The sequence below is a fragment of the Teleopsis dalmanni genome, chromosome 1 (genome assembly GCF_002237135.1).
Source record: "Teleopsis dalmanni isolate 2A chromosome 1, ASM223713v2, whole genome shotgun sequence".
Classification (NCBI taxonomy): domain Eukaryota; kingdom Metazoa; phylum Arthropoda; class Insecta; order Diptera; family Diopsidae; genus Teleopsis; species Teleopsis dalmanni.
Window position 1 is genome coordinate 74,749,558 of NC_051846.1, and position 12,468 is coordinate 74,762,025.

Below are 12,468 nucleotides of genomic sequence, written 5' to 3' on the forward strand. Positions count from 1 at the left end.
CGACTAATATTGAAAATAAAAATAAGTAAAAAATAAAAGTAAAATATGCACTACAATAAGTCTAAAGTATAACAAGTTGTTTAAAAACAAGCCAAAAATTAGAAACAATATTATTATATAAATGTAACTAATTCAAGTTTAACTATATTTTTTGTTAGAAAATTTTTTGTTGTTTGTTAGAAATAATAATATATAAAAATAATCTATAATTATATATCTATGTATAACTATAATAATAATCAAATTTTTTCATATTTAAAAAAAATGCTTTAAATTATTCTTTTAAATTTACAGATTATTAAAGAATTCGAAGAAAGAACAAACATTTAACAAAACATACAGACTTCATTTGGAAGTTTCAGAATATAATCATTCTGATAAACAAAAAAAAAAGAATTGACGCACCCACCGATAATAAAATTGTAAATAACCCCGGCATAATCTGAACACAAACGACGGACAACAAGTACCAGAAAAAGTCAGTAAATTCTATTTAAACTTTAACAAAAAGGACTCATTCCGCCAACACAACAACATTTCAACACAAGCGCGAAACGTGCATAATGACGAGCATTTCGGCAATTCTACAACATCAAAATCACAGCATTAGCAACAGCAGCAGCAGTAATTCCTCATCGCCAACGCAATTAGCCAGTTCAGTTGTGCTCAATATGAGTTCACCATTGAAACAAACAAACTCCAACGCCATCACATCCGCCAACATGGGCAACAATTCCACAATAGCAAATTCCAGCAGCTCACACAATCAGCATCATCAGCATGCTCATCAGCATGCTCATCATCAAAATGTCACACATCATAATGCGTCACACCATCACCAGAACGACCACATCAAGCGTCCAATGAATGCTTTTATGGTATGGTCACGAGGGCAACGACGCAAAATGGCGCAGGATAATCCAAAAATGCACAACTCTGAGATATCGAAACGTCTAGGCGCCGAGTGGAAATTGCTAACCGAAGGACAAAAGCGACCATTCATTGATGAGGCAAAGCGATTACGGTGAGTTTAGTTGGATTTCGTTTGTTTGTTATTGGCTTTACTGCTTTTTTGTGAATGACGATTGTTCTACTTTTATTGTCTGTAGATATTTTTAGTAGAGAACAATGAGGTCTATTGTTGCGAATTCCCCTATTCAAATTATTTTATTTCTGAACAGTTTCTCTCTTTTTCATTGAACTCATATCTTAAGTCAACACTTCAATTTCGTAAGAAAAATTAGTTTTTATTTAGAAACAATTAAATTCAAGACCCTCAGCACTTCGCTCCCCTGCACTTAGAAGCTTTCTTGGGTTATCACTAAAAATGATTAAAAACTAGGGAAACAAAAAAATTTGTTTTATTTTTTTTTTTATTTAATATTTGTTTAAAATTTTGGTTGTGTAAACATTTTAATTACAAATATTTTTCGGGGGCGTAAGTTAGTCGCTTCATTTAATATGTTTACAGATATTTTATTTTAGCTGTCATAATCCTTTTATTGATTATTAGTTCTTACCTAAGACTTATGGTCTAAATATCAATTGCTAATTCATTAGGGCGGGTCTTAAAATGTTAAAAATCTTTGACATGTATTAATTACCAAAATTACCAACAATTAATTTAAACTTTGCTTCATATTGAAATAGGTTAGCTCAAATTGGTACTATAGATTCATTTATGTGGAACAATTTTGCTTTATTGACTTTCGAATTTATTGATAACATAATAATAAAATAAACAAATTAAATAAATAAAAAAAATTTTTAAATAATAAAATATTTGTAATAAAATATTTAATAATTTTTTTTTAGCATTTATTCAACGTAAATATTTTATATATACTTGCATATACAAATATGTATATGAATAAATTCATCAATCTAAATAAATTTTACAATATACGTTTATGTTTTACTATAGAAAACGTATTCCGTAAACCAAAAATTTAAATTTTTTCTGGTTATTTAAAACTGACCATTGACTGAAGTCATGTGCAACTTCCAGGTTAACATGACTTCCGCCTAAAATAAAAATAGATCCTCGGAACTCATTAAAAGAGACTGCGAGAATACTGCAAGGCTTACTGCAGTTCTTTTTGGTCATTCGTGTTTAAAAAACCACGCAGAGAAACTGCACACTCCCCATAATCCTCACTGTAGAAGTTGTGAAAACCCGCAGGAAAAAGAAACATTAATACATTTTTTCTGTGAATGACTTTGGTGTGCAGAAGAAATAGGTTTTTAGAAAGATACTTCTTTGATGGTTATTCAGACTATTCATCAGTGAAGACGAAAGACCTATTAAATTATCTAAATTCGGCGAAATAGATTTAGTCTCCAATCTTCTATACAAGGGTTCTTGCGAGGAATATGGTAGCAAAACGGCGAAAAATCGCTAATTGAGGTACATGGAAGTTATCTGCAACCAATCAACCAACCAGACCATTGACTAATAACTGTTAATAGACTATTGTACTCGTATATTAACAACTAGCAATTTGAAAAAATCTTAATTCTCAAACACTTTTTTTCAAATGAACTTTTCTGCTTTGTGAGTTCTTTCATCATTCTAGTGGAAAGGTTTTCATTGAAAAAGCTCTTTATTCCTCGGATCAGGTTTTCGTCAGAAATTCCATGATTTGTAAACCACTACAAGCTCCATACGAAGGTCTGTTCACTGTACTTAAGTAATAAGTATTTTGTCGTGGATATTAAGGGAAGAAAAGCGAACATCTCGGTGGATCGCCTCAAAGCAGCCTTCAGTGAGTAATATGTTAAGGAACAAGAGATTAAGCCTTCAGTTACTCATAAGCATGACCAGAAGTTATACACTTCGCGTTACGATCGCAAGGTTGTTTTTCGAAAGGGGGAATAATGTGGCTGTCAATATTTAATCACAGTAAGCTGAGTTACAATTTAAATTATATTGACAACACAAAATTTGTAAAATTAGATAGAAAAATATTTTCTTTAGATAAATTTCAACTTTCTGACTGAATTAAAATAAACGGATTTTTATAAATAATTTACAAATTTAAATATAGCTTATGTATTTTCATTTTCATTAAAGTACAAAATCAGCGCTATATGCCCATAACACTCTACATAACATGGCCTTAATGTATATTTTTGACCTTATATATATACATTAGGTAAACACTTTTAAATACAGGTTTTATTATTTACCTCTTGAAAATATAATACATTTTATAATTATCATCTTATGTTGCGCCATAGCGCTACTGAAAAATTACTCAGTGCTAAATCTACTACTATGATCCATACTGCTGACATTCGGTGTGAATTCGTCTATAAATTGCTCCACATTGAGTGGTTTGCCAGTTACATTTTCATTATGATTATCATTATGAAAGAGACGTATGACCTATCTAACATATAGCCATTTGTTTCTCCAGATCAGTATTGCCATAATTGTAATAACGTTTATGAAGATAATACAGTCAAACTTCCATAACTCAAAGTACCATTTAGCAAGGAAATGGTTAGTAATTGTATGTAATTTACTTTCTAAACCCTGTTGCACTCTATTTAGTTCGAGTTATAGAAAATTCGAGTTACAGAAGTTTGAGTTATGGAATTTTTTACTGTATATATAAAAATGTTATTCATTCTTGTTTATTAATTTTTACTTCATTCTATATAAATACGAGTATTAATAATTAGTCCCAATTAATAGTGGCTGCCAGCTAAATATACTCAAATTTTCGTTATCAGCTCTTGTCTTGCCATGAGGCATATCTTCCACCCATTTATTATATTAAGTCATTATTCCATTTTCCTGGCTGATGTCACTCCATCAACGGCCAATGAGCAATATTTGTTTTCAAGTGAAAATGTTGATGGGAGCATGAACACGCGCTTTGTCAACCTACAAATTTGAAGCATGGTTAGCGCATACACTCAGAAAAATAAGACCTAATCACATAATTGTTAAAATGATCTGATGATTTTGTTAAAACAATTTTAGCTCATGTGGTAAAAAAGATATGAAAACCAACATGTAGTACTATTGAACCAACATGAAGCGTAGAGTAAGAAAACTGAGATTCTGATAAACAAGACTGAGATCTATCTGAAACCTATATATAACATGTACCTAATACTAAAAGAGGTTATCTTAAGAATAACAGTAACTCTAATTGTGTATTTTTATGCATAACTTTTTACTATATACTAAGTTACTGACTAAAAAATTAATATTGTATGAGAATACGTGCTTTATAGAATACTATAAGTTGTGGATTAAGTAATAAAATAATGAACTAAATAATTTAAATGAAAATAGCTTACTTTGAAATTACAAGATTCAGTATTCCTCATCCTAACAAAACTTGTGTTCACATATTTTGTAATAATATTTTTAGTTTGCTCGGACATATATATATTCTCTAATTTTTCTTCAAGATCATCTATCCTTGGTCAAAAATCTTTTAAAAAAATTTTTTATTTGCTAATAATGGGTTTTTAAACAAACTTAATCACTAATTGACAAAATTCTGTCTACTCCACTTACTTTGGTGATTTTACAGAACGTATTACTTTCTGGACAATATTTTACGCATATGTTAGATATATCACTATTAAATAATCGTACATCCATTTAAATTGAAATTTTAATTTAATTTTCTGGGTACTATCTTAGATCTCTCCTTACAATTCGTTCCTTTGAACATGCTTTTTGGTTGTTAATTTCCAACCGGAAAATAAAAGCTTTTTATTAGGAATTAGCATTGATAAATTTTTTTTTGTTTTTAAAAATAATGCCTTCTTGATGCAATACACAATTTGTCCAATAATTAAACTCAATTTCATTAAACTCGTTAAATAGTGCATCATCTTAACGTTTTCGTGAATATCAATTCACGACGGATATCAAATCATCTTCTTATTTGATTAGTATTTTTAGTCTCTAAGCTAAACAATCAACTTTGACAACCAAATATTAGTACTTCATTCTAAATTTGGGGAATAATATGGCGACTACTGATGATAAATATTAATGTTTTTTGAAAATACGTCCGAGTTTCTGTAGTAGTAATGACTTCTAATTTATCTAAATTAGTATAATTGCTTAGTTGTTATTACAACAGTTGTTTTGTAATATTTTCTGTGTAGTAAATTGGCAACATTCTCTAGCCCTTACTAGTATAATAGGCTTAACGTTCCTGATCAACACCACAGTCTTCACCTTCTACGGAACCCTTTCACCTTATTCACCACTGTTTTAATTGTTTTTTGAGTCAGAAGTGGATAAATATTTCGGCAACTGTTCTGCAAACGGTGAATCCGGTCTTAAAAATGTTTCAACCGATGCATTTGTAGTGTAAACTCAACGTCACCAAATGCACTGAGCTTTCTAATGCTTTACGCAATACTTGCAAAATGTAAGAATGTTTGCGATTTTTATTCCATGATCATCTAATATCACTTTTCGATATTTTTATCACGGGTGGCACTTTTTGGCCGTTCAGAAGTCAGCCATCCATTATTTTACTTTTGCTGTTATATATGATTGTGTATAGTTCACTTGTTATAAAAAGTCAATACATCTATGTTTAAATGTATGTATGAAGTACAACGAGCTTACAATTTTAATATTATATTTTGAAAGATTATTAAACTGCTGAAGCTGCAGCTTTTTACTTGGGCACTCCTTGGATGATAGTCTAACCATTTTTCGAGAACTAGGAATGAGTTAGGAAGTGGAATTTACTTAAAAGGGCTGAATATATCCTATAATTATTAACTTTCAGAACAGTATTTTTCAGGCAGAAGTGACTGCCATAAAGAAAACTCTAGCTTGTCTAAAAATAGATAATATACTTGAAAGAAATATATACATACTATCGGGTAGTCAAGCTGCTTTAAAGCCCTTGAGCTCAGTCCACATCTAGGACTGTCTTTGACTGCTACACATCTCTAAATGATATGTCGACACAGTTTGATGTTTCTCTAATCTGGGTTCCCGGTCAGGGGGATATTTTCGGCAATTGCAAAGCAGACAAGCTAGCAACACGGGGTGTTTCATGAAACCACTCAGAACACCTATACAATCTGGGTAAATCGTTGAGATCATGCAAATTGGTATTGAGTTCTTCCTGTGACGAATTTTTTATTAAAAGATGGGAAGACTCAACGTTGTGCAGGCATCTGTATGCAATTTTGCCACACACAGCAATAAAAGGAAACCAAACTCTCTCATCGAGATGCCCCGTAGAGATATCAGTCTTGCAGTTGGTTTACTTACAGGTCATTGCATTTTAGTTAACCAAGCTAGGAGACCAAATCTCCCTTTCAACCATATCTACCGCAGTTGTGACATGATGAAAGTATCTCTCACCTGCTTTGCTTCTGTCCGGCACATGTGCTTTAACACTTTAGGGGCTTTCTTTTTTGAGGATCTTGGCAAACTAGGAGACCAAATCTCCCTTTCAACCATATCTGCCCCAGTTGTGACGATGACGATGAAAGTGCCTCTTATCTGCTTTGCTTTTGTCCGGCATGTGCAGAGCCGCCTTAACACTTTTGAGGCTTTCTTTTTTGAGAATCTTGGCGAACTTCAGGACCTCCCTCTATATAGTATCATAAGCTTTGTCGAAGTTTCTAAATGGTTTTAGCCCTTGGGTTGCTAATAATACTGTAGCACATACGGTGACCCAATAAACCTAAGTGGATCCATCGGGCACAAAATTATTCACACACCCTATGTTTTTTTGATAAAGAACTTACTATAATAGCAAATATCTTGTGAGTGCACTGTCTCATAGGAAATAATAAATAAGCGATATCAAATACAAAACTATTGTTTAAAAATATCAAATATATATAATAAATTTATGTTTTTAATCAATTGTATATAATTAAATATATGATTCATATGACTAACAAAAATAAATAAAAGTGTTTGAAATCTCAAAAACTCGGCGAATATATTTGCAATTCATTTGAATTACTGCTACCGATAAGAAACAATAGCATGTCTTTTTATATTTTCATAAATTGTTTATAGTCCTCTTTACTTCTAGTAGGTCAATAATTAGTATGAACTGCAGTAAATTCGAAAATAAAATATTATAAAAGTTTTATGATTAAATTATTCGAAAAGCGTTTAATCTCATTGTTTCATATCAAAACACGCGATTGAAGTGAATAAATTTCATTACCGCAACTTAAGAATAATTTTATAAATAAAAAAATAAGAATGCATAATCAAAACAACAATAAAATAATAAAAGGTAGTCAAATATATTAGTGTATATAATATGAAAAAATATATACAATAATTGAACACAAAAAGCGTCTTTTGATGTCTTACAATAGTTTCCCTTTCAAATTTTTATGGTCAAACAAGGGAATACATTGTTAAATAGGTGTGCTTAAGCGATAATATTTACAAATATTTCAGATAACGAAATGTAAGGAATAACATATAATTTATAAAAGACTATAAGACTCTAACAAACAAAAAACAAACCAAAATACTTTAACATGAATAAAAAAAATAATAAAAATAATAAACAATGCAAAGGTACAATTGTAATCTAAATAATCGAAACTTATTGAATTATATTATATGAATCAAATCTAGAGGAATGAGTTTTATTAAAAAAATAATTTTAAATAAATAAAACTTTATTTTATGGTTGAATATTTGATCATTATCGCACTCGCGGGCATACAAACATAAATATATCAATGCATTATCGTCAAAGCGAGGCCAAAACCTTTTTTTATTTAATGCATAAGCCAGTACACAGTACCAAATACCATCGATATCTACTTTAAAGTTTATTTAATAATATTAATAAAAATTTTTGTAATATTTTATTGTTTTTATAGAGCACTGCACATGAAAGAACATCCCGACTACAAGTATAGACCGCGTCGCAAACCGAAATCGTTAAACAAGTCACCAGTGCCAGGTAATGGCGGTACTCAAAATGGTTTACAGAAGGAAACACACATGAGTAGTGCACAACATCATCATGCCAACAGTGTACACCATGCTCACCAACAAGCTTCTCCTACACTTAGTGCAAAATACGGCTTTGGCACACCATTGGAATTAACTCTGAATATGCCACCACGCGTGCCTAATGCCTTTCCTGCACTCTCACACTATCCATTAGATCCTACAATCGCTTTGGATTTACAAGCGCGTCTACAGGCAATGTACGCTGGCAGCTTATACCATCCATGGCGTTATTTTGGTTGCACACCTCTGATCAGTCCTGAAACGCCTCCTTCTCCGCCCAGTAGTAGTAGTACAGGCATATCGTCTTACGGTTGCATTAAGTCTGCCAAATCATCTCCAACTTTGTCACTGACAAGTGCACAAACGGCGCCACCTAATATTATTTGACCAACCCCATTGCGGTATGGTGCCGCCGAACATGCTGTTTGAGAAGTAAGTGCGGTGATGCTGTTTAAACACTAAGATGTTTTAGTATATATTTGAATATAGTAGAAGATATAATTAATAAAAATGAATATATTGTATACAAAAGATTTTTAAACGTCTGATCAAGTATGTTTATAATGTGCTTTTATTTAAGTAAAAAATTATTAAAAATTAATACAAGTAATTGAAAACGTCCTAAATACCTTTTTAATTAAAAAAAAATTGTTTTTGTTTTTAAAATTGTTTTACTTAAATTATATTACTGATTTAATAAATTATTATATTTAAGTGAAAGTAAAAATATTTTTTATAGAAAAATAAAATTTAGAAACAATTAACAAGTATTGTATTTAACACGAATAGAAATTTGTTTATATTATATTTAAGTTTAATTTTTCTTGAATTAGAAAATCTTTAAAATGTATTTAAAAAAAATTAAACATGTTTTAATGTGATAAAATTAATAAAAATTCAATAAAGTATATAAAATAACTTTTGAAGTTAATTGCATAAATTTCGACAACTTAACTATATTGTGATATAATAATAGGCACTCATATATTAAAAATATATTTTTTTTAATTAATTGTCAAAAAAATATTAAAAGTAACGAATAGGCAAATAAGCCAGCGAATTTTATAGATACTGGAATGGTGATTTCATAAGAGAACTCTCGGCTTTAAAAACTCTTCTTACTCGTTTCTAGTTCCACAAATACAGTATTAAAACAGACGTCTAAAATCTTTATACTAAAATTATAGAAAATACATTGCTCAAAGTGGGAAACGGTATATTTCATGGGAGAACTCTCTGTTTTGAAAACACTTCTTACTTTTTCTAGTTTCACAAATGCACTATTAAAGCAGACGTCCGAAATCTTTATAATAAAATTATAGAAAATAATTTGCTATAAGTGGAAAATGGTATACTGTCTCCAAACAAACTTGAATTTAAGAACAAAAAACTTATTATCCGCTTTACTGCATAAAGTTATATCAAATAAAAATGATATATTAGTAAAACTACAGGAACTGTAAAATTGTTTAGAGAACGCCTTAACTGCTTCCAAAAAGTGTCACCTTTCTACAACATCTTGAAAGGTTGTGGAACAGGTACGGTCTTATGAAAATTTTATATTTTTACAGGATACTTGTTAGTTCGAAAATAAATCCGCGCTATTACATTATTAAAGATATTATTTCTTTTCTTGCAACAAATGCCCTGCACTTACAATGACCAAGTCCTTTACCTTCTACTCTGCTGCCCCTAAAACCGATTTCTGAAATGGGATTCTTCTATGTTCTTAAACTATTCGACATATTGAATTATGTTAATTGCAATTTAATTTCTCAGTTTATGAGAATTTGCACTTGCAATGACCAGGTCCTTTACCTCCTACTCTGCTGCCCCTCAATCTGAATTCCTAAATGGGATTCTTCTTTATTCCTAAAGACTTTAACATATTGAATTGTGTTAATTGCAATTTAATTTCTTAGTTTATGAGATTAAGTATCAAATCGTCAATAATTGTACTGCTTACGCTAGTGAATACAATGTACAATTTATACAATCCAATTTTGTGATAATTTGTTGAAGTTTATAACTTATGATATATAACTGATTATAACAAATTTCTAGTTTTCAATTTAAAAACAATTTTAAGCTTCTTATTGCTGTTGTTTTCAAAATCTTCTCACTCTTCCCAAATGTTTATCAGCCACTGCAACTGTTTCCCGTCTGATTAATTACGACACTTGTAACCACTCAAAACAAATTCAAACAAAGCCTATGAGCACAAATAGCGCAACTGTCACGAGGAAAGCGGTACACTCCCAGCCGCCCATTTGTAAAGAACAAATTACAAAAGCACACAAAAATCTCGAAATTGTGTCTTGATGCGTTTATTATTAGGTTAAATTACGGCAACATAAAAATCAGCAGAGAAATAGCGGACGCACTGCCAAAAACATATTCATTGAAACAAATTCAACGAAAAAGGGGATGAACATCATAGTTTAATTTTTCATTGCATAAGCAGAGGCGTTTATGCATGTTAAATTGAATTTAAACGCCCACTTGTGTACGCACTCAACTATGGGATTATGAACTGTGCGCACAATGGACTCGTGTGACGAGACAATATAAATGAGAAAAAGTATAATAGAAAAGGAAGTGTTACAAATCCCAGAAGGATGTCCTCTAATAAGTTAACAAAAGTTGTCAATAAAAAAATAAAAACACTACGGTGAAGAACAAAAGAATCAACCCATTTGTTTGAATAAAATAAAAATAGTTTCTGACTGGTATTTGTTGAGCTCTTCTTTAATTCTCAATGGAGGAAATTAAAAATTTTCTAATTATTGTATTATGACTGTGGCAACATACATCATGCATAAATAGAATGGAATAGAAATAAATAGAGTACCAACTTCCAACGGAGCGAAGAACTGCGGCCATGGTTGATCTTTTGCGCTATAACAGACCTTAACCGAGCAGACCACACTACGCCTTGGGAATGAAAGCCAAAATATCAGCCGTTGAGGATCTCCTAATATCAGAAGAAGTGAGTAGTGATCTCCTCCTGGCACAGAACAAGGCTAGGCAGTCACAGAGAAAGTGACTGGAAATCTTGTCTGCTTCTAAGCAGAGTCGACAATCTATCTCTTCGGACAGACCCATTTTGTTAAGATGATAACGCAGTCCATGATGACCCATCATACACACATACATCAACTTGATTTGAAAAAAACTAATCGTTCCCCATGTCCCAATATTTGCAAACAACCTTATTAAAATTAACTATTGACCTCTTATGTGCTTTGTAAACTTAACAATAAAAATATTCAACAAAAGCTGAAATAACAAGCCGACCCCACGTCAAACTTGGCCACGCCACACAAAACTGTCATTATATCAATTGTGCCACACAAAACTGCCAGTTACTGTCGCACTGATAAGAAGTTTTTGTAGTGTGAACAATCCACCGCCAATGGCGGCGAATGGCACTGCGAACTAAAATGCCAAAATTCGTTCGTGTGTCGTTGCGCCTGCTGACTTCGCCATCGACTTTGTCGCACTTCCGTTTCATTCCCCACTCGCTGATAGCACAAGGTCATTTTCAATTCTCACATGCACAAATGGCTTTGCCTTTCGCTTCACTGTGAAGCTGTGAAGCTGCAATCAAAAATATTTTCATTACGACGTCGTCTTTAGTTTCAAGCAATATTGGCACAAACACTAAGTATTTAACCTCAAACAAAAGTTCATGATGCCCACAATCGTACGGATACGATTCTCATAGTGGAAAATGTTATAAAAATATTTATACAATGAAATTGTCAACGGTCCCGCACTACTTGTCTTTTGTTGGTGCCACAGTCAAAACATTCGAGTGGCAAAAGAGCATAGCATGTCGTTTAGAAGAAATCTTGATAAAAACTGTAAGTTTCTTATTAAATTTTTCTACCCCACAGCTACTTTGTGACAATTTTAGTGATAATCACTTAGTGATAGAAGAAACCAAAGTGTGGGTATTCGGCTATTTGGTTACTTTATGACACTTTGCAAAACAAAGGTTAGTGTCACTTAAAAAGTAAAATGTGACAAAACACCTGGAACTTGAGCATTGGAAGTTTGTGCAGCCTTCTAATTTGACAGTCACGAGTTCTAAGCTTAGCACTTGCAGTCCAAGCAATTTACCTTCTGACCAAAAAGTACTCGGATTTTGTAAATAAAACACACAAATTTAAATTTTATTTTAAATTTATTATATCTCCTTCAAAATATGCTCCTTCTGAAGTGATACACATAGGTATACCAACGCTTAACCCATTCTTCCATACACTTTTCGTAGGCCCGTAAAGGTATGGCTTTTAGTTCCTTCAGCGAATTCTCTTTTACCGATTCAAGTGCCTGAGCGATGAAAGTGGTGTCGTGTTTGGTCAAAAAATCGCATACAACAATGCATTTGAGGTTGTCTCACATTAACAGCTGCTGTAAACAAACTAATTGACAGATGACGGTCAAATTTGTGCCATATGTCA

General features: G+C 31.8%; 1 protein-coding gene across 1 annotated transcript; it reads left to right on the forward strand.

Moving 5' to 3' along the window:
- The first annotated feature begins 323 nt into the window (after nucleotides 1-323).
- On the forward strand, nucleotides 324-8,556 carry LOC119668406 (SOX domain-containing protein dichaete). Its single transcript, XM_038077895.1, has 2 exons — nucleotides 324-1,024; nucleotides 7,864-8,556. Exons 1-2 carry the CDS (start codon nucleotides 564-566, stop codon nucleotides 8,384-8,386), a joined length of 984 nt encoding a protein of 327 aa, XP_037933823.1. The 5' UTR covers nucleotides 324-563; the 3' UTR covers nucleotides 8,387-8,556.
- Nucleotides 8,557-12,468: the final 3,912 nt, after the last annotated feature.